Below are 24244 nucleotides of genomic sequence, written 5' to 3'. Positions count from 1 at the left end.
TAGCTTTCTTTAGAACTACATGTGTAGCAAGTAGCACATTTCAGCTAATTGAGCTCTTGTTTTGGAGGTTGGAGTAAGAGGTTGGGGTGGGTCACCTCCTGTTTTCTTGCAAGCCGGTTTTTTAGGTAATTGACATGGTATGGGGTGATCACACAAATATTGAAGGGCCCTCTAAAGGCGCCATTATCACCAAATTCGTTGCCTTATTAGATTCTTCACCGCCGAAGATTTCGCTAAGTCACAAAAATTGACATGTAATTTCTATGATATTTTGTCATTAGAAGGCCAATATGAAAATATGTCTTTCCTTAGGGAAGGGTGCTACTTCCCATTGCCTATATTTTGGAAGAATTAGGTTGCTTATAGGCGAGTGCAATTTGTGAGAATTTAACTATTTTGTTGAACTAAACACGAAAATTATGTTGAAAAATAAAAAATCTTTCAAATACAAAGAAAAATAAAAGGCTAAAGAAAAATTAAAAAATAAAGAAAATTGTGAAGAACTTTAGTTTGGATAGGCAAATAAAGCTGAAAGGATCACTAACAGTCGTAGAAGAAACAGGAAATTATCTTTTTGAGCAACTAAAATGGTAGATAGAAAAAAGTCCTTTGCATTATCATGGAAATTTTTTTGTTATATTTGAATTATAACAATTGGAAGATCATGATGGTATATTTATTGGGAAGACAATATCCCAATCAATATCTTCAAGCAAATTTCGATGTCTACCAAACAACATCACCAATATGAGAACCCCTTGCCCACCAAAACTCCATTTTGCAGAGAACGCACATGGAGTATCCAAGCACTCTGTTGTATGTGTCATGATCGTCTTTAAGCTGCAACTGTAGCCTATGGTTAGACCCACGTTTCCATAAGCACTAATTTGGCATAAAACAAGAACTTGATTAATGCAATCAAGCCATAAAACATCATAATGACTCAAAAACAGTAAATCATATGCATTGCTTAAAGAATTGAATGAAAAGAGACCAGAACAAAGAGAAAATGAAACCAAGTGTGAAATTTGTAGTAATGCCACTTTGTTATATAGGTATCCTAAAAGCTTTTGACTCTTACATTTCTTGACTTTTCATGTCCTAATGACAATTTATAATGCAAATCATTTGACCCACTTCGCTTTGTAATTTTTATCTTTTTGTCTATACATGTATTGAAAGTTTTTTTGATTTTTTGAAGGGAAAATTACCAAAATACCCCTCTAATTTGTGGAAATTCCCAAAAATATCTCTCAAATTTTGAAAATTCCTAAAATACCCTTGTACCTTTTTTCATTGGATTCTTCAAGATTTTCTAATCTTTATTCCTTCTTTACAATTGAGATTCATCTTTGAGTGCTTAGCCTGTAGTCCGTCACAAATTACCTCACAACAAAAGGCAATCATGTCTAAAAATAATGAAACAATTCATCTCCAAAGCCTATATAAATTCTAGTTTTAACATCTTGTATTGATACAAATTTCTTTATCTTTGGAGAAATTTAATCTCAAAACCAGGGTACTTTGGGAATTTGAAAAATTTGAAGGGCATTTTGCGAATTCATGACAAAATATTGGTGGTATTCTGGGATTTTTCTAAATTTGAGGGGTATTTTGGAAATTTCCACAAATTAGAGGGGTATATTGATCATTTTCCCTTTTTTGAATTATCATGTGAAAGCCGCATAGAGCTTCGTCTTGTCCAACCGCACTACTTTTGCATCTCGCGAAAGCAACACAACACAAGTGGAGAGAGAGAGAGAGAGAGAGAGAGAGAGAGAGCATCTGGTGAAAGCGGCACAACACACACACACACACACACACACATGGAGAGAGAACTTGCTTTGCGTTTTAAAGTCTTGTTGTGGGGGGTGGTGTAAAGTCATAAATTGGCATGCATATGTATAAGATCTCCTTGCAAAAAAAAAAAAGTGTTGTTGTGGAACTACACTGAGGATTGTATGAAAACTTTCCAATCAAAGTAGCAATAGGTTCAATGATGGGTTATTAGATTAACCTTTTGGTGAATCAGAAAGCAAAATTATAATTTATAGCTACGATAATTCATAAATTAAATGTATTTTTATTTTTGATAGAAATTACTCATCCAAATCAATAAAACTTTTTCACAAAGTTGTTGCCCATAAATATAGTGTCTCTCATGAAGTAGTGTTGACATCAATTTAAGCATAAATTCTTGTTAAGAGTTTTGGCATCTCGAGTGAAGTTCCCAATGTGATCCCATTATTTATTTTGGTTTTTTTATTGAGGTTGGTATATATGAACACATTGCCTCCATTGTATTACACATTCATATAGTTATTTCTAAGGTTGGTTGGGTCAAAAGACTCTCTCTCCTTGGTCTCTACCCTTCCGCATCGTCGACTTTGACATGGTATCAGAGCCTTGGCGGAGGAGAAGTTGCACCCGTAAAGAGAGCTCATGAGGAGTATATCCTCCTTTGTCGTCTATACATTTTCCCTCCCCACCCTCTACAGTCGACATTCCAAAACATTGCCTTGACGGCAACCTGTTACCAGTGCACAACTCTGTGGACGACGTTCTAGAACGCCAACATTTTGACAGGCTATTGGTGATAAGGAGGGCTGAAATCATTTCACCTCTATAACATAGCCTGCTTGCAGCTTGGAATGGATACTCACACACCCAAATGGTAGAGGAACTCACCAAATAGGTCCTTCTTCACTCGAATCAAGAGGCAGCTTGTGGGGATTACAAGCTCCTGCCAACACAACAAGATGCGTGTAGAGAGTCAGTGACGATGAGGCTTGGGATCACAGTAGACGCCAACCAAGCCGATGTGAAGTTCCTCCCAAAGGTGATCAAAAGTTCAGACAACAAAGACACATACTCATATCCTCTCACACAACTCAATTCCCAAAACTCTCCCACTTTTCCTTACACACTCAGTCCGAATGGCGCACAGACACACACACACACCGGTAGACTATGTAGAAAACACCTCTATCTTCTTCACCAAAACACCATGACCATTGGAAAAAGATCAATCACAGAGCACCCAAGATGATCCCTACCATCAAATTGATAAGAGAAATGTGTAATTCACTCTTCAAAGGTGGGTAAGAAGAGAAACATGGCGACAAACAGGAGTAGGACTACAGACACACCACCATGAATCCTCTTAGAGTAATGAATTCTCTGTTTTTCACTTTAGCAAGCAGTCCCCCTTTTGTTTTCCACAGCATGCGAGCTGATGTGTCAAAAATTGGCCAATTTCCAAATTTGGCCAGTTTTTTACCATTGTTGAACCATTTTTAACCTAATTTTGCCTACAAAAAGCCATTTTCGATGGGGAATGAGGAAAACGGTTACCAAAAATCACCAAATTTGTCACGATGATTCGTCAAAGAATATCAAATCACTTCATTTCAGAATCTGTCACTTTCTATACACGATACGAATGATCTGGGTAAAATCTGCAAGGATATAGCGGAGGTACACAAGCGACTACACAGATCGCGTTTTCGCGCATGAGAGAGCATTCTCCATACTTCCACGTGTTTTATTGAGACTCAAAAGCGTATTTACATCATGTACAAGGAATTCTAGAAAACCATGATGTCGCAAACAAGGGTCCAGGAGATATGTACATAACGGTGACCTTGATTGAGCACGCTTGAGTATGTACATGGTATATTCATATGCAACTTCTTTCAACATGTTGGCAAGAATTTTCTAGTCGCATAAACAAACTTGTCATAACTTGCCAACCCCCTAGTCTGCTAGATCATTCATGATCAGCAGCAGCAATTTCCAAGGCAAACAAAGAGCGCATATCATCCCCAAAAATTACCTTCGCATGTAAAGTGACATTTGAGTTGTCATACTCTTCAAGAAGTATATCATCTTCTACAATTATCATCATTCTTGGCACATACTTTGAGCATGGATCATTAACTATAGATGAGTGCATGGTTCCATCCAAATCAACAAACTGATAAATAAGTGCCATTCTTGTACTTCTTTGCTACCATGAACGTACCTCCCATTTAATTTGAAACTTTTTTTTGAAAGGTGCTATCCAATTTTCTGTTGTATCTTAATACTATTTCAAACTCCTCTATCTCCTTGTCCTTCATAGTTTCATTGAACCTTCTTTGTTGATCATGTTGATTTTTCTCATACTGCTCAAAAGCAAGAGTACGATCAAGTTGTAAACATTGTAAATGCAAAAGTCTCTCTTCAAGCATGTCGGTTGCCTCTTCATTTAACTTTATGAGCATCTTGATAGAAGGAATCTCAGCTTCAATGGGCAACAACACTTCCTTTCCAAATACCAAGTGAAACGTAGAAAATCTTGTTTCTGATTTGACAAATGTCTATAACCCTACAAAGCGCATGAAAGTTCAAGATCCCATGTTTTACTATGACTTTGAGTCATTTTGGTAAATATCCTCATAAGATCTCCATTAAATCTTTTATTCATTCCATTGCATTGCGAATAATATGGAGTGGTGTACCTATGTTGTACCTTCAACTTCTCACATAAATAGTCGATCAACTCTCCACAAAAGCCCGGACCATTATCAAAGAGCAATTCAAATGGTACACCAAACTTACAACATACATCCTCATACACAAATTTTACAACATCCTTGCTGGTGATCTTCTTTACTGCCTTTGCCTTTGCCCATCTTGACAAGTAGTCAACTGCAGTAAGAATATAACATTTTCCTCTACCAGTCATAGGCAATGACCCTATTGCATCAAGGCTCCATTTCTCAAACACACCACAAGCCAACATAATGTTGTGAAATTCAGCTTTGAGTACTCTGTTACCGTTACGTTGGCATGCTAAACATGATTTGCACTAATGATGGACATCCTTTTGTATGCTTAGCCACACATACCCTTCTTATAAGATCTTTTGTGTTACTTTCATTACAAAGTGTCCACCACAACATCCCTCATGGTTCTATTCTAAAATTCTATAAATCTCTTCCTTCTATGGTGTGCGATGTAGCACCAAATCATGAAAAGAACATCATCATAAAGCACATATTTACCAACTTTCCTCATCAACACATATTTCTTTGATGCTAGAATGTCTTGAAGTAGAAGGAATGTTTGCAAAAAATCTTCTTCTTTCCATAAGGTTTCTCTTCCATGATACATAGCCTCATCAGCAAAACTGAATTGGCTTCTTCATTTTGGGACCTATCAACATGCATGATGCTCCAACCTTCAAATTGTTTCAAAAATTGCTTCACTTGCAGACAAAGGCCCTTCAATTTTGGATTTTTGTTTTTCCACACTCCCAGAACTTGCTTAACTACTAGCAAGGCATCACCCCTTATTTGTAAACGATACATATATGTAAACCAATTTAAAGAGCAATGTATTCAACCTCATTGTTGCTTTTTGCATCAAGCTTTAGGCCTTGCTTCCTAATCAAAACTCCTTTTGGATCATAAATTACAATGCCTTCAGATGCTGTATCATGACTTTTACTAAATGAGCCATCAAAATACATCAAGCATGCGTGTTTAAGTTCTTGTATTCTCACCCTTTCTTGCTTCACGGTTTCCTCTTTGATCAAAAGTGGACTCTCTTTATACGTAAGAAGATCTACCACAATAGCTCTAGTGCTTTCCTCAACCATAAATAAGAATCGAAACTCTTGAAGCTCAGTCATCCATTTCATCATTGTCTTTGACATGTTTATTGAACAATTGAGAAAGTAGAGAATAGCTCGTCGAGAAGGTAAAAGGCCGTGGTAGTAGATAATGCATGGATCTTCTACAAGCATATACACCGGTAACCATAACAAGCTCCACTTCAGAATAACCTCTCTTAGTAGCATTCTTAACTTGGCTTGCACAATATATGGGCCTCATATATTGTGATCCTTTTCCTTTTTGTAAAAACATGGCACCAATAGCATCTTCTCCCACTGATGGGTTCACATAAAACTCTTTTTTCCAATCTAAATCTTGCATAGTAGGAAGAGAACCCAAAGTCTCCTTGAATTTCTCAAAAACGTCTTCACATTCAACAGTCCAAACTAAGGGGTCAACCTTTACTGCTTGCTGTAAAGGATAGAGAATCTCTGATGATAGGGACATGAATCTACTCATATACCTAACTTTTTGTTGAAAACACGAAGAAGATGATGGCGTCACGGAGAGACATAACTAGGAGGGGGAGGGAGAGAGAAGACGAGAGAGAGGAACTCGGATAAGGTCACGACTAGTCACAAAACAATAGAGGGATTACATTACTTTTTCTTAGACTTTAAATAGGCTTACCTCCTACTCACCCACAATGATAGCCGCCCAAGTTGGGCTGACTCAACAAGCACCCCCTTCAGCCAAACTTGGCATAATCACACGCCCCCTTGAAAAAAGGTCTTCACTCTCATGACACAACGAGTTTTTGGTATACTCGCAAACCTTGAGTTTTAGGTTTTCTCACAACCTGGTGCTACCAATGAGCTACCAACACAAGGAGTTTTTGGTTTATGCCCAAATCTCGGGTTTAGGTTTACCCGTTAACCTCATGAGAGTGGGTTAAAAGAATGGGGATTTTACAGGGAAGGTCTTACCTCCGGTGTTGTTGTACTCACAGGGGCAATGTCTATTCTCTTACATATCTTTGCTAGAAAGATAAACATGGGGACTAAGATGAGTTTTGGCCAAAAACTTTTATACATCATACAAACTAAATAAAAGATTGTTGTCGATGGATTTCACATGCCAAATTGTGTGAATCCCTTTTTTTTTATAAAAAGAACATGTCCAGAAAAAATTAAAAACACACTTTAATAATGCAAGGAAATTATTATGTGCTCCTAGACATCGCGATTTGCGCTTTTCCTTACATCAGTGATGATGTCAAATGAGCTGCCGAGTAGCATTTGTCGCTCAACACAAAGCTCATGCACCTACTGCATAATTACTTCCTTAGCATAACTGAGAACTAGGACTTGGGGTCAATTATGGTTGAGCGAGGATTAAGCAGGGGCTCCTCTATGTCAGATTCAAGCTCGGGCTCACCTTCGTTAAGAGATTGCACGTTGTGCCAATGAGGGGTTCCATTATTGGGATGAAGGTGATGAAGCTTGGATCGGGGCACCATTTCCATGAGCTGATAAGGAGCCGATTCGATTGAGGCTAGCAATAGTGGGAGGATGATGCACAGGCTGTGACAACACTTTGAGCACCTGGCTGTAGCAAGCCTCAAATACATTTGCCATCAACTCTTCACGAGCTCACGACCTTTGCACTCCAAACTCCCATACTCTAGCCTCTCGTGCACCCACCTCAGCCGCTTCAGTTGTTTTGCATCATCCCGCTTTGCCAAAGCTCTAGTACCACTTGTTGAAAATACGATAAAGCCGATGGTGTCACGGAGAGACATAGCTAGGCGGGGGAGGGAGAAAGCAGACTCAAGAGAGGAAAGGTTAAGCTCACGACTGGTCACAAAAAAAGAGAGGGATTACATTACTTTCTCTTAGCCTTTAAATAGGCTTACCTCCTATTCACCCACAATGATAGCCACCCAAATTGGGCTGATTCACACTTTTTGGATAAAAGTGGGTAATTTCTTTGTATCCTTTAGGGATGGTAGAGACAATAATGCCTTGACCTTCTCAGGATCTAGATCTATTCCATTCTCTGATATCACATGTCCTAGAAGCTTGATTCTAGGTTGTGCCAAATGACATTTCTTTGGATTTAATCGTCCTCCACAATCATCATATCGTCTAAATGCCATCTCAAGCTTCATACAATGATCTAGTCAAGTACTATACACACAGAAATCATCGATGAAAAGGCTTTGACAAATTTCCCCAAATATGGAGTGAACACCCAATTAGCTCTTCTTTGGTACTCGCCAGATTCATTGGTAATCCCAAATGGTAGGACACAATAATAGAAACATCCCCATGGAGTTCTGAAAGTAGTCTTCTTCTGATCTTCAAGAGCAATAGATATTTGGAAATAACCTAAAAAACTATCGCACACACTATATCGTTCATGTCTTGCAACTGAGTCTCATCAATAAAATGCAAGGGTCAAGGATCCTTCTTTGTGGCTGCATTCAATGGCTTATAATCAACACAGACTCTCCATCTTCCATCCTTCTTGGGGGTCACCACAACAAGACTTACCCATTCTGCATCATCAACAGGGCATATGAAACCTCCTTCCAAAAGCTTATTCACCTCTTCTCTTAAAGCTGTCATTTCCTTATGTCCAAGCTTTCCAAGCTTTTGCCTAACAAGTATTGCTCCATCCTTGAGTTCAATCTACACATCCTTTCCTTTTCTTGGTAGGAGGTGATAAAAAGATTTGGGAGCGAGCTTCTTTAACATCCTTAAGAACTCATTTCTTTCACCTTCAAAAAGATCTAAACATAGCATCTTTTGTAACATGTCTTCCTTGACCAAAGGATCCACTCTTTGTTGCATAAGCTCTTCTAGTTGCTCATAACGGCTTGACATACCTCCATCATCTGACACTTGAAAAAACACGAGCATTCTCACCCTTTTCCTCTTCAAGAAGCAAATAAGATACATCAACTTCACTGTCAGAGATAGAGTAGTGCCAAGGCTCGTCAGTTGATTGAAGTTGAATATTCTTCATCCTCATCCTCTTCATCAATTTCTAGTGGCAGATTGTTGGGCATATCAAACTTCTTCTTACTTCCTTTCTTGATATAGATAGTAGTGGTTCCATGTCCCCACTCCTAGATAGCTCCCACTGCTCTCAGCCAAGGTCTCCCTAGAATAAGAGGAAAAGCTCCAAGGCCCGCAAGCACGACATGAAAATTAACAAGTGTCTTGACATCAAATGCCTCTACGTCAAGGTTTTTTATAACTCCCAAACATTTGAATTTAGCATGATTGGCCAACTGTATTCTAAACTTTTGAGCCACCTGAAATGATAAGTCCGAACTTCTCCACACAAAATTGTGTGATTACGCATATTTGGGCACCACCATCAATATAAGCCTCTCCCAATTCTTGCCCTCTATGCCAAGCATCTACAACTCGGCAAATGTTTGGCAACTCACCCATACATAAGACCCTCACAGATCCATGCTTAGGCTCCTTCTCAATTGGATTTACAAGCCCCTTGCATACACGTTTGAGTTTAGGAACCATGTTCATGAGTTTCCCAAATGTGATGTTTGCTTTCCTTCTAACAAGATCATCCTGAAGGTTATAAGCATGCTCGCCCTCTCCCAATGGAAGATCTGCAACTTGGAACCCCCTTTGTGGCTTCCTTTTCCTCTTAGCTTTGGCATCTTCACCTTCTTCTCCTTTCCCTTTTTCCTACTCGAACCTACAACACTGCCTTGCCTCTCTCTTTTTCCTAAGGGCATCATGTCAACTTCTTTGTCCTCCACACAAATGATTCCCACATGGCCACCACCACCAAGATCTTGGGCTTCTTGGTGAACTTCATGAGTACCCTGATCCCCTCTACTATCCAAAGCAAAGTCATTGGCTCTATTCGGTAAGCTCTGGGGAAGAGGGTACATATCACCTCCCATCCTTGGTGGTCGATCACAGTGAATGATAATGTGTCCAAGCTCTCCACAATTGTAGCATGTAGGAATAAATCTTCTACCAAGATACACACCACGTCCAAGTCCAAGATTTCCAATAGGTGGTGGAGCTTCATATTGTTGAGGACCCCCTCTTCCCGCTTGTGGTGGAGCACCTCTAGCATAAGCACCTCTTCCACGTGCACCTCCAATGACATTTAGGTGCAATTCTTGCATCATATTCATTATGTTTTCTATATTCCATTGCATTTGTTCTGTATCCATTTGGCTATGGGCTCCTTGTTCACCCTGGCCTCCATACACTTGAACCTATCTCTCATGTCCCCTTCTTTCCACTACATGATCCATAATTATTCCATATTCACTTAATCAATGTGTCTTCCACTCCTTTTGCCTGACTATGGTTACTGTTTCTTAGAAAGTGATTGGCCTCCTTAATTCCACTTTGAGCTTTAAACTCCCTTTGAGGTTGGCAATAAAACGGTTCTTCTTTAACATGGTTGGTGGAGTCTCATCTCCAAGAGATACACACCAATGTTCCCAAACACGTGTAGACTGCTTCAGGTAAACATCAACACTTTGATTCTCCTTCAGCACATGATTTAAAATATCGTTCCAAACAGTATCTGGCTCCTCTCCTTCTCTAAAGTGATTCAAAAAAGCATGCTCAACTAGGTTGTAATCAAGCACAACTGGTATATTTTGTGCTTGAGCTTGTGCCTTAAAATCTTGCAACCACTCCCTTGCATCACCTTGCAAGGTGTAACCAAAAAGACGCAGCATAACTGCAGGATCGTGTATGCCACATAGTAAACATTCCACTTCAATATTTTTTTATAAACGCATTAGCATCTTCATGTGGCAATCCATGAAATTCAGGAAAGCTTTGTGTCATCTTTCTCCACCACAAAATCACTTACATGTAACGTCGATAGGGTAAGGGTGTTGATGGATCGCTCCAGTACCTAATCCACCTCACACTAGGCAACTCGGCCTTCAGTGCTTGGCTTCACAACACCTCACGACCCCCAATAAAGGCTGCAATCCAATTCAATTACCGCCTCAATTGCTGCCCACATTTTTGCACATACATAGGCAGCTATCCCAAAGGACCCACAACCATATACATCAACAACTCAACTTGAACTGTAATCCAAAAGTATGCATAGAGTTCTTGCCCTCCTTAGTAGGGGACAACAAAAGCTGACAAGGAGGGCTAAAAGTGTTTCACATCTATAGCATAGCTTTCTTGCAGCTTGGAATGGATATTCACACACCCAAATGGTAAAGGAAACGGACCCAAATAGGTCCTTCTTCACTCGAATCAAGAGGCAACTTGTGGGGATTACAAGCTCCTGCCAACCCAACAAGAGAGTCGGTGACGATGAGGCTTAAGATCACAGCAGACGCCCACCAAGCCGATGTGAAGGTCCTCCCGAGGTGATCAAAGTTCAGCCAACAACATACTCATATCCTCTCACACACAACCGAATTCCCAAATCTCTCCCACTCTTCCTTACACACTCAGTCCCAATGCACACACACACACACCCGTAGACTATGTAGAAAACGTCTCTATCTTCTTCACCAAAATGCCATGACCATGGAAAAAAGCTCAATCACAGAGCACCCAAGATGATCCCTAAACATCAAATTGATAAAAGGAAGGAGTAATTCACTCTTCAAAGGTGGGGAAGAAGAGAAACAGCACGACAAACAGGAGCGGAACTGCGCACACACCACTGTGAATCCTCTTGGATCCCTCTCTTAGAGTAATGAATTCTATGTGTTTTCACTTCAACAAGCAGTCCCCCCCCCCCCCCCCCCCCCCTTTTGTTCTCCATGGCATGTGAGCTGACATGTCAAAAATTAGCCAATTTGGACCAAATTTGGCCAGTTTTGACCATTTTTGAGCCATTTTTAGCCTGTTTTGTCTATGAAAATCCATTTTCGATGGGGATTGGGCAAACTGGTTACCAAGAATCACCAAATTTGTCATGGTGATTCTTCAAAGCATTTCAAAGCACTCCATTTCAGAATCCATCACTTTCTATACACGATGTACGTGATATAAATAAAATCTACAAGGATATAGCCGAGGTGCAAAGGCGACTATACAGATCACGTTTTTGCGCATGAGAGAGAATTCTCCATACTTCCACTTGTTTTATTGAGACTCAAGAGCATATTTACATCATGTACGAGGAATCCTAAAAAACCATGATGGCGCAAACAAGGGTCCAATCCGTCCAGGAGATATGTACATAATGGTGACCTTGATTGAGCACGGTCGAGTATGTACATGGCATATATATGCGACTTCTTTCAACAAGTTGGCAAGCATCCATAAGATCTTTAGGTGTTTTCTTAGTCGCATAAAAAAACAGTCATTGGCACACTATAGGCCTCACCCCCTCTGTGATGAGGCGGGCATTTTGATATGCCGTCGTCCTCAACCGGTGGTGAACGGGGCCTTGATGATAGTAGGCCGCTGTCCATGAGCGTTTTAAAATGCTCCTACCCTTGTTCTTGACGACTCTGAAGATCCCCTCTCCTGCCAACGTTTTAAAACGCCGCTTGCAATGGCCCCTTGGCGACAACATGAGGCGAGCATTTTAGAACCCTAGTGGCCACTTTGCAAATCCTTTGCAGCGCCAGTTCCTTTCCTTCCCCCTCTGTTTTGAAATTACGACAACAGCAACACTCACCCCCATTTTCTGCGACCACATCACCCCTCCTTATTACCACTATGGAGCTCAGCGTTTTAAAACGCCAGAGGTGTGGAAGAGGACGGTAGCTAGTGAAAGTGAGAGGGAAAATTGCTCTTGTGGAGGTGTTTTGGAAGGAGGTCTTTAAGGCCCCTTGGCAAGCAGTATGGAGCTGAAGAGAGGGGTGTTAAAACACCTTTTTTGTGTGGAGCGGCTTGGAAGAGGCGAGGAGATTAGAGGCTATAGAGAGCCCTCTTTTGGCACGACTTGAGGACGAGTTTGGGGAACTGCTTGGAGAATATTTTGCAGCTCGATTAGTGCGGCTACCTCTTGGAGTGTGAGGAGGATTCCCAAATTTCTAGATCTTGCAACTTCAACATGCACCCCCTTGCTCGAGGGCCAGCACAAATTGAACGGAAATAACTATGTTCATTGGCATTTGATCATGCAACTCTAGTTCTCATAAAAAGGCTTATGGAATATTGTCGACGGCTTGGAGCCTCGTTTTACGAGGGATCCCAACAACAAGTACACCCACCTTCAAGATGACGAGTATCTCAAATCATATGTCAATTGGGATGTTGCTACTACAAAGGCAATGTCAGCCTTGCGGAATCTCTTAGAAATAATATTTCTCCAAACATTCAGACTTTGAAGGCTGCCAAAGATATGTGGTTCAAGCTCGTTGGAATGTTTCTTCGGGATTCTACGATGCGAGAAGTCGTCCTTCTTGGACAATTATTTGCCATGTAGTTTCCACGAAGAAGTTCCATGCAATAATTTCTTATGAAGGCTAAAGTTATTCACGATCAATTATTGGCTATGAGAAGTGCGTACTTAGGTAGTTGCTTTGGTTCTCATGAAGTTGCTTAAGGCGTATGAAACAATGTCTAGGACACTTCAACTACAAATCACAAAGGAAAAGCTAGAAAATGATGATCTCATCTCTTTTCTCATTGAGGAGGAGGAAGTGTTAATAACTCACAACAAAATTCAGATTTTTGAGAAGGGTGTGGAAGCACTTGTTGCTTCAGATTCCAGAAATAAGACCAAGAACCGTTGTTACAGTTGTGGAAAGAGCGGTCATTTGGCTAAAGATTGCAGATCCAAAGGCAAAGACAGAGATTCTACAAAGGACAAAGGTAAAAGCAAGCATCGTGAGGAAAGCAGTGATAATGACTCAAGAAAGGACAACAAAGAGGCTGTTGGTGTAGTGGAGTCTACACTGGCATGGACTCCCACCTTCTAGTCACATGGAGACAGTTGCCGCCACCAACTTCAACCAGAGAGAGGCTTGTGAGTGGCAGAGAGGGGCAAGAAGTGCTCCGTATAATCAATTTGGACCCTTGTGTTGGAGTTCAAGTTGTCGGTGTTTAAATCCGCGGGTGGGAGTTCAAGGTACATGCATCTGGTAGGAAACCAATCAAACGTATCTAAAAACTATGGATAAGTGCACCAATCCATTGTTGTTGGTCGGATCATGGATAGGATGTGTTCCACATTTCATTATCTTGGAGTATTTTTGGACGTGATGTCATAAAATCTAATATCTAACCAACCCAAATTATTTTCTCATATTAAACTGATCATTTAATGTGGGAGAATAAACGGGAACAAGGGTTAAGATATAGACATGTACTTATAGATCTATCTCAACACGGGGCCAATGGTAAAGGGGCCCAAATGAGAGATGGTCTATCAAAGAGCAAGGCTAACCAATGGAGCATAAGACCTTAAATACCTCCAAGAGTTAGTGGAAAAGTACTTTGACCTTAGGTAAGCTAGGGCTACGCTTGAGGTGGGAGCCCGGCCCAAGCTTGAGGTGCTTGAGGTGGGAACCCGGCCTAAGCTTAGGTGCTTGAGATGCTTGAGGTGCTTGATGACTAAGATGCTTGAGGTGCTTGTCATGCTTGAGATGCTAGGGTTGTACTTGAGGTGAGAACCCAACCCAAGCTTACAGTGCTTAAGGGCCAAGCTTGTGGTGGGAACTGGGCCTAAGCTTGAGGCGCTTGAGGTTTCAAAATTCAAAGATCCAATCCATACAAGGAGGGGGCGAGCCCTACACGAGGGGGGATGAGAGAGAACACATGAAAAGAGCACTTCTCCAACTTTGCATATAACCCTGATGCACGAAGCTTTTCAAGAACTAATCGTACATGGTGCTCATGCTCTTCTTGATCCTTGGAAAATATCAAGATATCATCCAAATATATTACCACAAAATAATCCAGATACTCCCGAAAGATATCGTTCATTAAATGTTGAAAAACATCTGGGGCATTCGTGAGGCCAAACGGCATGACGGTATATTCAAAGTGGCCATACCTTGTGCAAAAGGTTGTCTTCCATTCATCACCTTCTTTGATTCTAACTAGGCTGTAAGCACCGCAAAGGTCTATTTTTGTAAATATTCTTGCCTTGCCAAGGCGCTCAAGAAGCTCTGGGATCAAGGAAAGGGGATAGCGATTCTTGACGGTGATCTTGTTCAGGCCCCTATAATCCACGCACATCCGGAGAGTTCCATCCTTCTTTTTTACAAAGAGTATTGGAGCTCCTGCTGGGGACTTTGAATGCCGTATGAACCCCTTAGCAAGATTCTCATCAATATTTTTCATAATTCTACCAATTCATCTTGAGATAGCTTGTATATCGTGCCAAAAGGGGGTTGGGTTCCCTCTTAAAGCTCTATAGCGCAATCATTCGATGCTCCGGTAAGAGGTCTGCATTCTTCTTCCCAAAAACATCACTGTAATCTTGATATTGGCGTGGCAATGCCTCCATGATTTTTGTTGTCGACGTGTCGGTTGGTGTTGCAATTATCAAGAAAGTTGGACACTTTTTGGCTGCACGCATGAAGACCTTGGCTCCAAGATATATAGGCCTATTATGCCTTTCCTTCTTCTTTTGGACTTTTCATGGTTCAATTCTCCGAGCTCTCCAATCGATGTCAAGATTATGTAATTCAAGCCACGGCAGCCCAATAACAATTGGACTGCTTCGGCTTTGCTTCGGCTTTGCTTCGGCTTTGTATAATATTGAATGCTACTCTTGAAACATGCTCCTTCAATGTTACTTCTATGGGGCGAGTTTCATACATGACATCCCTTGAAGCGAGGGGACGACCATCAATGACTTCTACAGTTGCTGGATTAGACTTCTCCACAAGTGGTATGTCTTGTTCTTTTGTAAATTCTTTGTCCATGAAGCACGCCGTTGCGCCTGAATCTAGTAATGCTTCACAGTCCATGTGCCTACCCGGCATATGGATCTTGACTAGTAACATAAAACTTGAAGTGGAATCAGCGGGAAGAAAGAGACCTTTTTTTGGTTGTCTTTTGTCCAACTGTTCGGTCTCTATTGGGGTTGGACGTCCATGTTTTTCGAACACGTTGAGGCCATTGCACCATGAACCTTCATCCTTCTCTTCCTTGGACACTGTTGAACTATGTGCCCCTGCTCTCCGCAATACATACATACGCCTTTGCTTCTCCTGGGGGCTAAGAGAGGTTGAAACCGTGCTGAATCAATTTGCATGGGCTCAATGCTTGATTCATGCCCCTGTTCAGGTGTGTAGCCATTATGTGTCACTTTTGTTTGGGGTCTCAATGGTGCCCCAAGACGCCTCTCTTGTCTCCTCTCAAATAGACGATTATCACATTCTATTGCTTGACAGATGAACTCGCTTAGTGTGTGAACCTTTGGCATAGTCAATAAAAGATCTTTTATGTCATCCTTTAATCCCCAGCGAAATTGACTAATGAAATATTCCCCATGCCAAGTCAAATCACAAGTGAGCTGTTGAAATTTGAATGCATAGACAGATATAGATCTTGATCCTTGGCGGAGATTTCTAAGTTTGGTTTCAGCAACCCTTGCTCTATCAATATCCCCAAAGGTTGCAGAGAATTCCCGCACAAAAGCTTCAAAGTCATGAAGGAGAGGAGATTCTTTTTCAAGTAAGGAAGCAAACCAAGAGAGATCCGTACCCGAGAGGAGGGTCCCAATAAGGCCTACTTGAGAAGCATCATCTAGATAACTCTCTCGTTGCATTCGAATAAAGAGATGCACTTGTTGGAGAAAACCTCTAAACTTTGATCTAGTCCCATCAAATTTTTCAGGCATGTTGACCTTCAATTCCTTCTTATGTTGTTGAGAATAGCTGGATCTTGCAACTTGTGCTTGATGTGTGTTTGTCTCTTGAAGCTCTTGAATTTGACATTGAAGATCTTGCAACGCCGGTCCCAAGATTAGGGGTTGCCCTCCTTGAAGTTGAGCATTACTCTCACGAAGTTCTTGTAACTGAGCTTGGATGCTTTGCAATGCATTGATGACACCTTCCATCGTTGGATCCATAATGGCTTGAGAAGATTAAGAGATGGCAGTCTTGCCAAACTGTTATGAGCGCGTATAGAGCTAGAAGAGAGCAAGAGGAGGCGCTCACAATGTACAAGAACTTGGACTTGATGATAAGCTTAATATTGATTATGAGACTTAATACTTTATTAAGAGAGCTAGATACAAGACTTGGATTACATGACTTGAGTACAAGGCAAGGCTTGATTGCAAGGACAAGACTTGAACATAAGAACTAGAAGAGGGATTTCCTCATAGGAGCCTCACAACTGGTGTTGGCAAGACTGAGTGGCTTGTGGCCCAAGACCCGTATTTATACTAGTGCTTGAGGAGGTTACTTGAGGAGGTTAGGACTTTCTAAGTTCTTCTTGAGGAGGTTAGAATCTTCTAGAACCTTCTTAATCCTTCTAGTTGTTCTAGGACCTTCTAGATCCTTCTTCAACTTTCTAAAGCTTTCCAAAAACTTCTAGATTCTTTTGGAATCTTCTCCATGCTTCTAGAAACTTCTAGAATCTCCTTGATACTTTTTTGAACCTTCTAGAATCTTCTAGAGCCTTCTAATGATGATGTAGACGATGACACGGGCGATGATGCAGGCAACGACTGACTCTCAAGCACCCATGACACTTTTTAATAAATTGAATTTTTCCTAGAACTAGGACAGACTGAAGCCGGTGTTGGGCTACTTAGCGCAGGGCCAAAATTACATCTTGGCCATTAGATCGTGAGTTTGAGCCGTGCTGGCACAATGGCTTAAATTTCACCCCTCACTAGCTTCTTTTTCACGATCGTTTTTGTTACGCAAGAAATTTTGTTCGACGTTGTGCGTACTACGCACCTCACCATTCGCGATGCAGCTTCCTTCCCCAATAGTCCTTGCACTCCACTGTCAAATGCATCCACCCAGACTGCAAACAGTGCAACACAGTGGTTGAAATCCTTTGCCTATCTTAGTTGGCCTTAAATTGGTCCCTTTACCCTGATTCGTGTTTGAAAAAGGACTCCTTTGCTTTGTTACAACAAAGGGATCTTCTAACTAAAGTATTTGTATTTATGTCCAAGTATGATATATGTTATAATAGCCATGATGGTTTCGTCAAGGTCAGGAGTTGGGGGTCAACAAGTCCTACGGGCCATCCATCAATAGCACGTTCTTGAGCGTAATCAGCATTCTGAAGATAGTGAACCAAACACATTTTTTTATCATAAAATTAAATGCACCCTTATGGTTTACACTTTAATGTTTTCATATGAAACACATTATTCTATATGACCATAATTTTTATTTTTAGACCATCTCAATTTTTTTTCCCAATGATACATACTAGCCTTTAAGCTTTCAATGATTAATATGAAATAATGAAATTTAAGTCCACGCGTAATCCTAGGGTAGAGGAGCCAATTTAGAGACGTTTAATTAAAAAATAGTAATTTTGAGGAAAAGTCTACAAATATGGTCATTCTTGAAATGTGAAAATTATGTTATATCCATCATGAAAAGATGAATCAATATTTTTTACGCTTCATCTCAATGCTCTATTTAGGTTTCTAGATACAATCAAAACCCAATGATAGTACACTTTTTGGCATGCTAAAGGTCTTATTATCCATACGAAGAAGGTTGTTCAATTCTAGTTGTGAGATATGTGTCCCTCAAGAACCCTTCAAAGTCTTGAAGAAAAAGACATCATTTCCTTTCAAATGATATTTCTCAAAGCTTCATTCATTTTTTTGCTAAAAAGGGCTTTAGAGAACAAAGGAATAAAGTGTAGAGTGTATTCACAGGAGTTTGATCCATGATATGTTGATTCAACATTTGTTTTTTAATATTTTGATATAAAGAGTCCCTCATTTATGAACTTCACAAAAAATCATTTCATTAAATTGTCTTATTATTTTTTATGCTTATTGAATCTATTTTTTTTATGAAGACATTAAAATATTCTTTTGTTTTAATTTTTCAATGTGTCTATCTTTTATTGTTTTTATCTTATTTTGTTTTGGTTTCAGATGCTGATGTGTAGTGTGCACTTTTCACTTTATTATTTTGGAAAATTACTAAAATACTTCTCTAATTTGTGGAAATCTCCATATCTCTCAAGTTTCAAAATTTTCAAAAATACACTTGTATTTAGTTTGGTTGCATTGTTCAAGATTTTTTAATCTTTTTTTCTATTTTATAATTGAGATCCATTGTGAATGCTTAGCATGTAATTTGTCACAAATTACCTCACAAAAAGGCAATTATGTCTAAAAATCATGAAGCAATTCATCTCCAAAGTCTACCGAATCAACTCAAATTCTAGTTTTAGCATCTTGTATTGATATTAATCAATCTTCTTATAAAAAGCTACAATTGTGTCCATCTTTGGAGATATTTAATCTCATAAGTAGGTGTACTTTGGGAACTTTGAAAAAATTGAAGGGTATTTTGGGAATTTATGATTGGGAATTCTTGAAATGTGGGAAGTATCGAATTAGAGGGGTATTTTGGTAAACCATTTGGGGAAACACAACAAAAACTCCACCTGAATTTTAGGCAATCATTAAAACTTACTCTCCATAAACCCCTTCCTCCCCTTAATTTGGCAAGCCTTTATGTGTCCTCACCTTGTTTAACAACCACAAAGTGGTACACTAGCAATACTCCAAGAATATTCCAAACTTTTGTCTCTAAATTGAGAACTAGGTAAGTTTCATCTTTGGAACATAAGACTTACCCACCTTTGGAGCATGTCTTATACTTGGCTTCTCTACCCTAACTATGGCACAACTTTAAAGCTATAGCACTCCAAAACCCGAAGAGTTGAGATTTTTGGCTTACATCAAGCTTTTAAAGGGACTCTTAGAACTGAAGAACCATCGTCGATTGTTGAGTAACGTTGTTGAAAAGTGCCACATGGCAAAGTTGAGGGTGACAAACAATTATTGCCACTAATTTTGTCCATTTGTTAAATTGAGGTTGTTGAATAGTTCCACGTGGCAAAGCTGAGGGTGATGAACCATTAATTTTGATGCAATTATTAACTAGACGCCAATACCCTCTTAGCATCTTACATAGGCCAATGTGACCTTTAGCGTTGTTAAAATGATAGATTTGACGAAGAGCATTTTGCCCAATCATTTCAAATGTGTAAATAGATAGAATCTTGGGAAGATGCCGAGAAAGTTTCAGAGGGGAGAGAAATGAGCGAGGCGATCCACGTGGAGACCACGCTTGGGCATCTCTCTCTCTCTTCCCAATTTGGGATCTTTCTCTCTCCTCGACGCAATAGAGGTCTCTCTCTCTCTCTCTCTCTCTCTCTCTTTTTGAACACACAAGTTGGAGGGCCGAAGGCTCTGCACGTGCAGGTCCGTGAGTGGTAGGAGAGCGTGTAGCTACAAGCAGAGGTCCGCGAGTAGTAGGGGAGGCAGAGGTGTCAAAGGTGCAACCTGTAGGCCGCCTGTTAACACACACACGCTACAAGGCCGCCTGCTCTGCAGATGCAAGTCCGTGAGTGGCAGGGGGGGACCGTGGAGGTTTGTGAGTGGTAGGGAAGGTGGAGATGTAGGCTGCCAAGGAAGGGTCATAGGCCGATCGAAGGCTTGCATGGATGCATCATAGGGATGCAAACTCCACAACAAGATTTAGAAATTTTCTCATGTAGGAAAACGGAGTCTTTTTCAGTGTTTTTCTTACAATGCATAACATCATGAGCTTCTGCTCAAGAGTCACCGCATACCTAGCTAGGTACGATTGGGGGCGGTGGACCATCGGCCCCCCAAACTGGCCGACAGTCCTCTGCCCCCAATCGTACGTAGCTAGGTATACGGTGCCTCCCTCACAGAAGCTCATGATGTTGAGGTAAGTCGCAATGTGAGAATTAGTGTGAGAATTTGTCCAAAACTTCTTGTGCTCATTGCGAAAGCATGTAGTTAAAAAAAGGGGTCCTCGCACGACACTTGCCATGCCATCCTTTTTCCTCTTTGAAGAACAAATGAAATATCTTTGAAGATTCCTCTTTAAAATAAACGATTATCCTAAATCCTTAGTCTAAAGATCCCCTCCCCCTCACCACTTTGCCAAGGCAGTTTTGATGCAAATTGGTAAGAGAGGCCAGCTTGATATAAAATCTTGGATAATTCCATATAATAGAAATGGGCATAGAGTCAAAGATTTTGCAAAATTATGGCAAGATCCAAAAGTTCAAAACATTAGAAGAAAAGAAAATGAATTAAAACAAGGTGAAGACTCACATTGGCAAACTCAAAGAATAAAATGGAAGGAAGAAAGTAAGATCATCTTAAGGCTGGTCATCTAAGGCTATGAAATGAAAAGAACCATCCATTGACAGACTAAACAAAAAAGATTTTAACTATTAATATAAAAAGATATGTACAATCAATAATGAAAATAATAAATTTTCAAATGCTTCTCCTTTGAAGCTTCTTTTAGAGGGGGAAAGGAGAAAGGAGAAAGAAGAAAACTCATCATTGATCATTGACACACTTGGGCAAGTGTGTCGGTGCACGAGAGCGTGTGTGCTCACAATTGTGAATTCTTCACCACTTGATAAATATCCTTCAAGAAAGGATAAAAGAATGTACCTTATAACTTCATAGATGATGTTGAGAAAAGTAAAGTTTAAAGGATCACGCCTTAGTGAATCTCTTTCAAAGAAACAAATCAAAAAAGTAGCCACAAAGAGAAAGGACTCCTTTCTTCTGAGTTTCCATATTTCTGTCAACAATATATTTCCCTTGCACTTTCTTGTTGGGTGCTTGATAATATGGATTGGATACGAGGCAACGTACCTACATAGAGATTCAAACAAGGTGAGAAGGCCTACTAAGTTAAGAGGGGAATCAGAGTTATGAAAAGTAGGTTCAATATGAATGCCCATCACATGGCATTTTTGTTATCATAATGTAAAATTGTACTATCAATTATACTACATACATAATCACAAGTAGTTTATATATTGTCAAGGGTCCCACTTGAACAATAAGGTGAAACGTACACACTGCACATTAGCATTTTAAAACAAATAAAATTAAAATGAAAATAATAATAACAATAAAACAAAGAGACACATTCACAAACTAAAACAAAAAAATTTATTTTAATGATGTCATAAAAAATTTAAACTTAATAAGCATAGAAAATAATAAAATAGTTTAATGAAATGAATCTTTACAAACTCCTTAGATAAAGGGGGTGTTTGCGAATTAAAGTATTTTAAAAAAGTTCATTGAGTCAATGTAAATTCCTTATATAAAGGGACTCTTTGCAAATTAAATTTTTTCTTAAAAAAGTTCACAGAGCCAATACTTCACATCATGGGATCAAACTCTTAACTCGGTAAACAATGTATACCTCTTTCCTCAAATGGATTTATAGACTACTATGAATATACATAGCTTAACTCAAGAAGTGACCAACCTCAAGCTCTGAGAAAGATTGCAAGTTATAGTTGTCAAAGGAGAGAGAGAGAGAGAGAGTTTTTCTTGAAGCAACCACCCAAGGCAATGAATTAGATGATCATATAATGGGGGAGTGCTTCTTAGGCACCCCACAAGAAAGGGGTAATTCGTAAAAGATGGAGTGAATTGATTGATTGGACGTGAACAGTTTCATGTACACGCGCACCTCAAGTAACCCCCCTCAAGATATCAATCTATACTCTAAAGAAATAGGCGAAGTAAATCATAACAAAGCCTAGAACTAAAAGAGTACTGAATAAGAAATAAATGATACCATGAAAAGATAGATTCACAAGAGAGAAAAAATATCCAAGTATCAAGGGGTAGTGCCCAAGGGGGGAAAAAAAATCACAATGTAGAATGTATGTCTACTACATATAGATTATATGCATCGGTGCAATAATTTTGTGGTAAATATGTTAAAATTATTATGCTACTATTGTAGCATAAATTATAAATGTCAATCCATTCGTGCTTGCCCTAATGAGACATTAATTTCCAAGTATACTTTTCCTAATGGTTCCAAAAAAAAATTCACTACCTACATATACCCTATCCTGAGGGGATCCGCACAAAGCGATGAATTAATATAAAAATGCTGCTAGCTCAGCGTGGCCTTGATTCCAATTTAACTCACTAAATTTAAGCTTTGAGTATGTTGACATGTCTCTAAAGAACTAAAGCAATTGCATGCAGAAAACAAACAAGCAACTTAGCAAAGCTACAAAACAGATGTGTGTGCATCCATGCACACACACAATTCAAATGGGACTTACATGGCAACAACAGCAACAAACAAAGTGGGAGTCGAGAAGCCAGAGAGGTTAACAGCATTCATTCCACCGGTACGAGCAGAGATGGACTGAAACAAGGCCACCACCAGCTTGTAGCCTGCCCCAAGCCCCTTCAATGCCTCACTTCTCCAATCTATACCCAGCATGCACATCACTTGACATCCATTCCAAAACGCCGCACTCCCCACTAACCAAAATGTTCCATCACTTGGAAATATGTGTGAAAAGCGTCTCTCTTTGGCTGCAAGTATGTACGCATACACTTCTTTTCTCTTTCCATTTGCCCTTCTGTACAAGACCCACATGCAAAAGCGTAGTATAGGTGCATATAGAGTGTTACCCATCAACATAAGTGTACCAAGGCAGAGAAGCATCACCCACGATCGCTGCAATGGCACCATATTCTCATCCAGAAGTATGTACCCGCAATTACCGAAGGCCGACACTGTCGCAAAGATGGAGAAAAGGCCAGGATGAACATGGTTCTGCATCAGCACAGCGGAAGCATGTGGACTGCGTACTATGCAGATTTGGCATATGAGAAAACCAATCGATATGGAGAAAACATAATAGCAAGCAGTCAACCAACTCAAGGTGACGAGTGCTTCATAATCCATGGCCGTTTTCTGTGTCTGCATGAGATCGTCTCCAGCACTCGTAAAAATGACCCATGTTTCCGCAGCAGCTGAGGGAGGCGGGAAGGCTTCATGATAGGTCTTTGTAGCATGTTGGTGTGTGGCGATTTCGCAATCTGAGGGTTTCTGAGGGATGGGTTCGCTGAAGAAGAAGAGCTTTCTGAGGAAGAGGGGGATGGCAGAGGTGAAGACTTGGCCGCCCACAACCATGAGCAAGAGGAGGATGATCTGGTTGCAAAGGGAGAAGCGATGGATCGGCACGCTGGCCAGGCCCGTTTCTGTGACCGCAGAGACCGCATTATAGAGCGCGTCGAAGAAGGCTAGGGGCTCTCCCTTTGGTCCGCCAGCCCATAGCGCGAGGGCGCCCACCAAGGATAGCACTAGAAAATATGTAACATGGAGAGCCAAAAATCGGTGCTCTCTGACTACACTAAACATACCACTCATCACCCATTTGATGGCCATCCACACCCATAAAGCTTCTCCCTCTACACCACTAGAAACTAGCTCTCTCACCCATTTGATGGCCATCCACATTTGATGTAGCACAAGGCCTACACTAACCATTCCTCTCACAGTGCAGCACTAGAAAGTTAGAAACTTACATTTGTTTGCGTACTTCTCATCCCTATTTAAACCCCCGCACCCCAAAAAGAAACAAAAACACACCTCCCCACTTTTGTATGTCATTGTCCGCATCTCTCGTGACTAGGTGGCATGGGCATGGGAGGTT

General features: G+C 40.3%; 1 protein-coding gene across 4 annotated transcripts; it reads right to left on the bottom strand.

Moving 5' to 3' along the window:
- Nucleotides 1–593: 593 nt before the first annotated feature.
- On the bottom strand, nt 594–24101 carry LOC147423090 (cation transporter HKT1;3-like). Of its 4 annotated transcripts, none has more exons than XM_086500946.1 (3): nt 22859–24101; nt 21207–21413; nt 594–882 (listed from the first exon to the last, which is right to left on the bottom strand). In XM_086500946.1, exons 1-3 carry the CDS (start codon nt 24076–24078, stop codon nt 663–665), a joined length of 1647 nt encoding a protein of 548 aa, XP_086357072.1. In that variant the 5' UTR covers nt 24079–24101; the 3' UTR covers nt 594–662. The 4 variants fall into 4 exon arrangements, with proteins under 4 accessions (XP_086357072.1, XP_086357073.1, XP_086357075.1 ...); XM_086500947.1 differs by having other exon boundaries at nt 594–846; XM_086500948.1 differs by lacking the exon at nt 594–882 and adding an exon at nt 17494–17527.
- Nucleotides 24102–24244: the final 143 nt, after the last annotated feature.

The sequence above is a fragment of the Adiantum capillus-veneris genome, chromosome 26 (genome assembly GCF_014529385.1).
Source record: "Adiantum capillus-veneris isolate H3 chromosome 26, ASM1452938v2, whole genome shotgun sequence".
Lineage (NCBI taxonomy): Eukaryota > Viridiplantae > Streptophyta > Polypodiopsida > Polypodiales > Pteridaceae > Adiantum > Adiantum capillus-veneris.
Note: the sequence above shows the minus strand (reverse complement) of the source record. Positions and strands in the feature narration are given on the sequence as shown.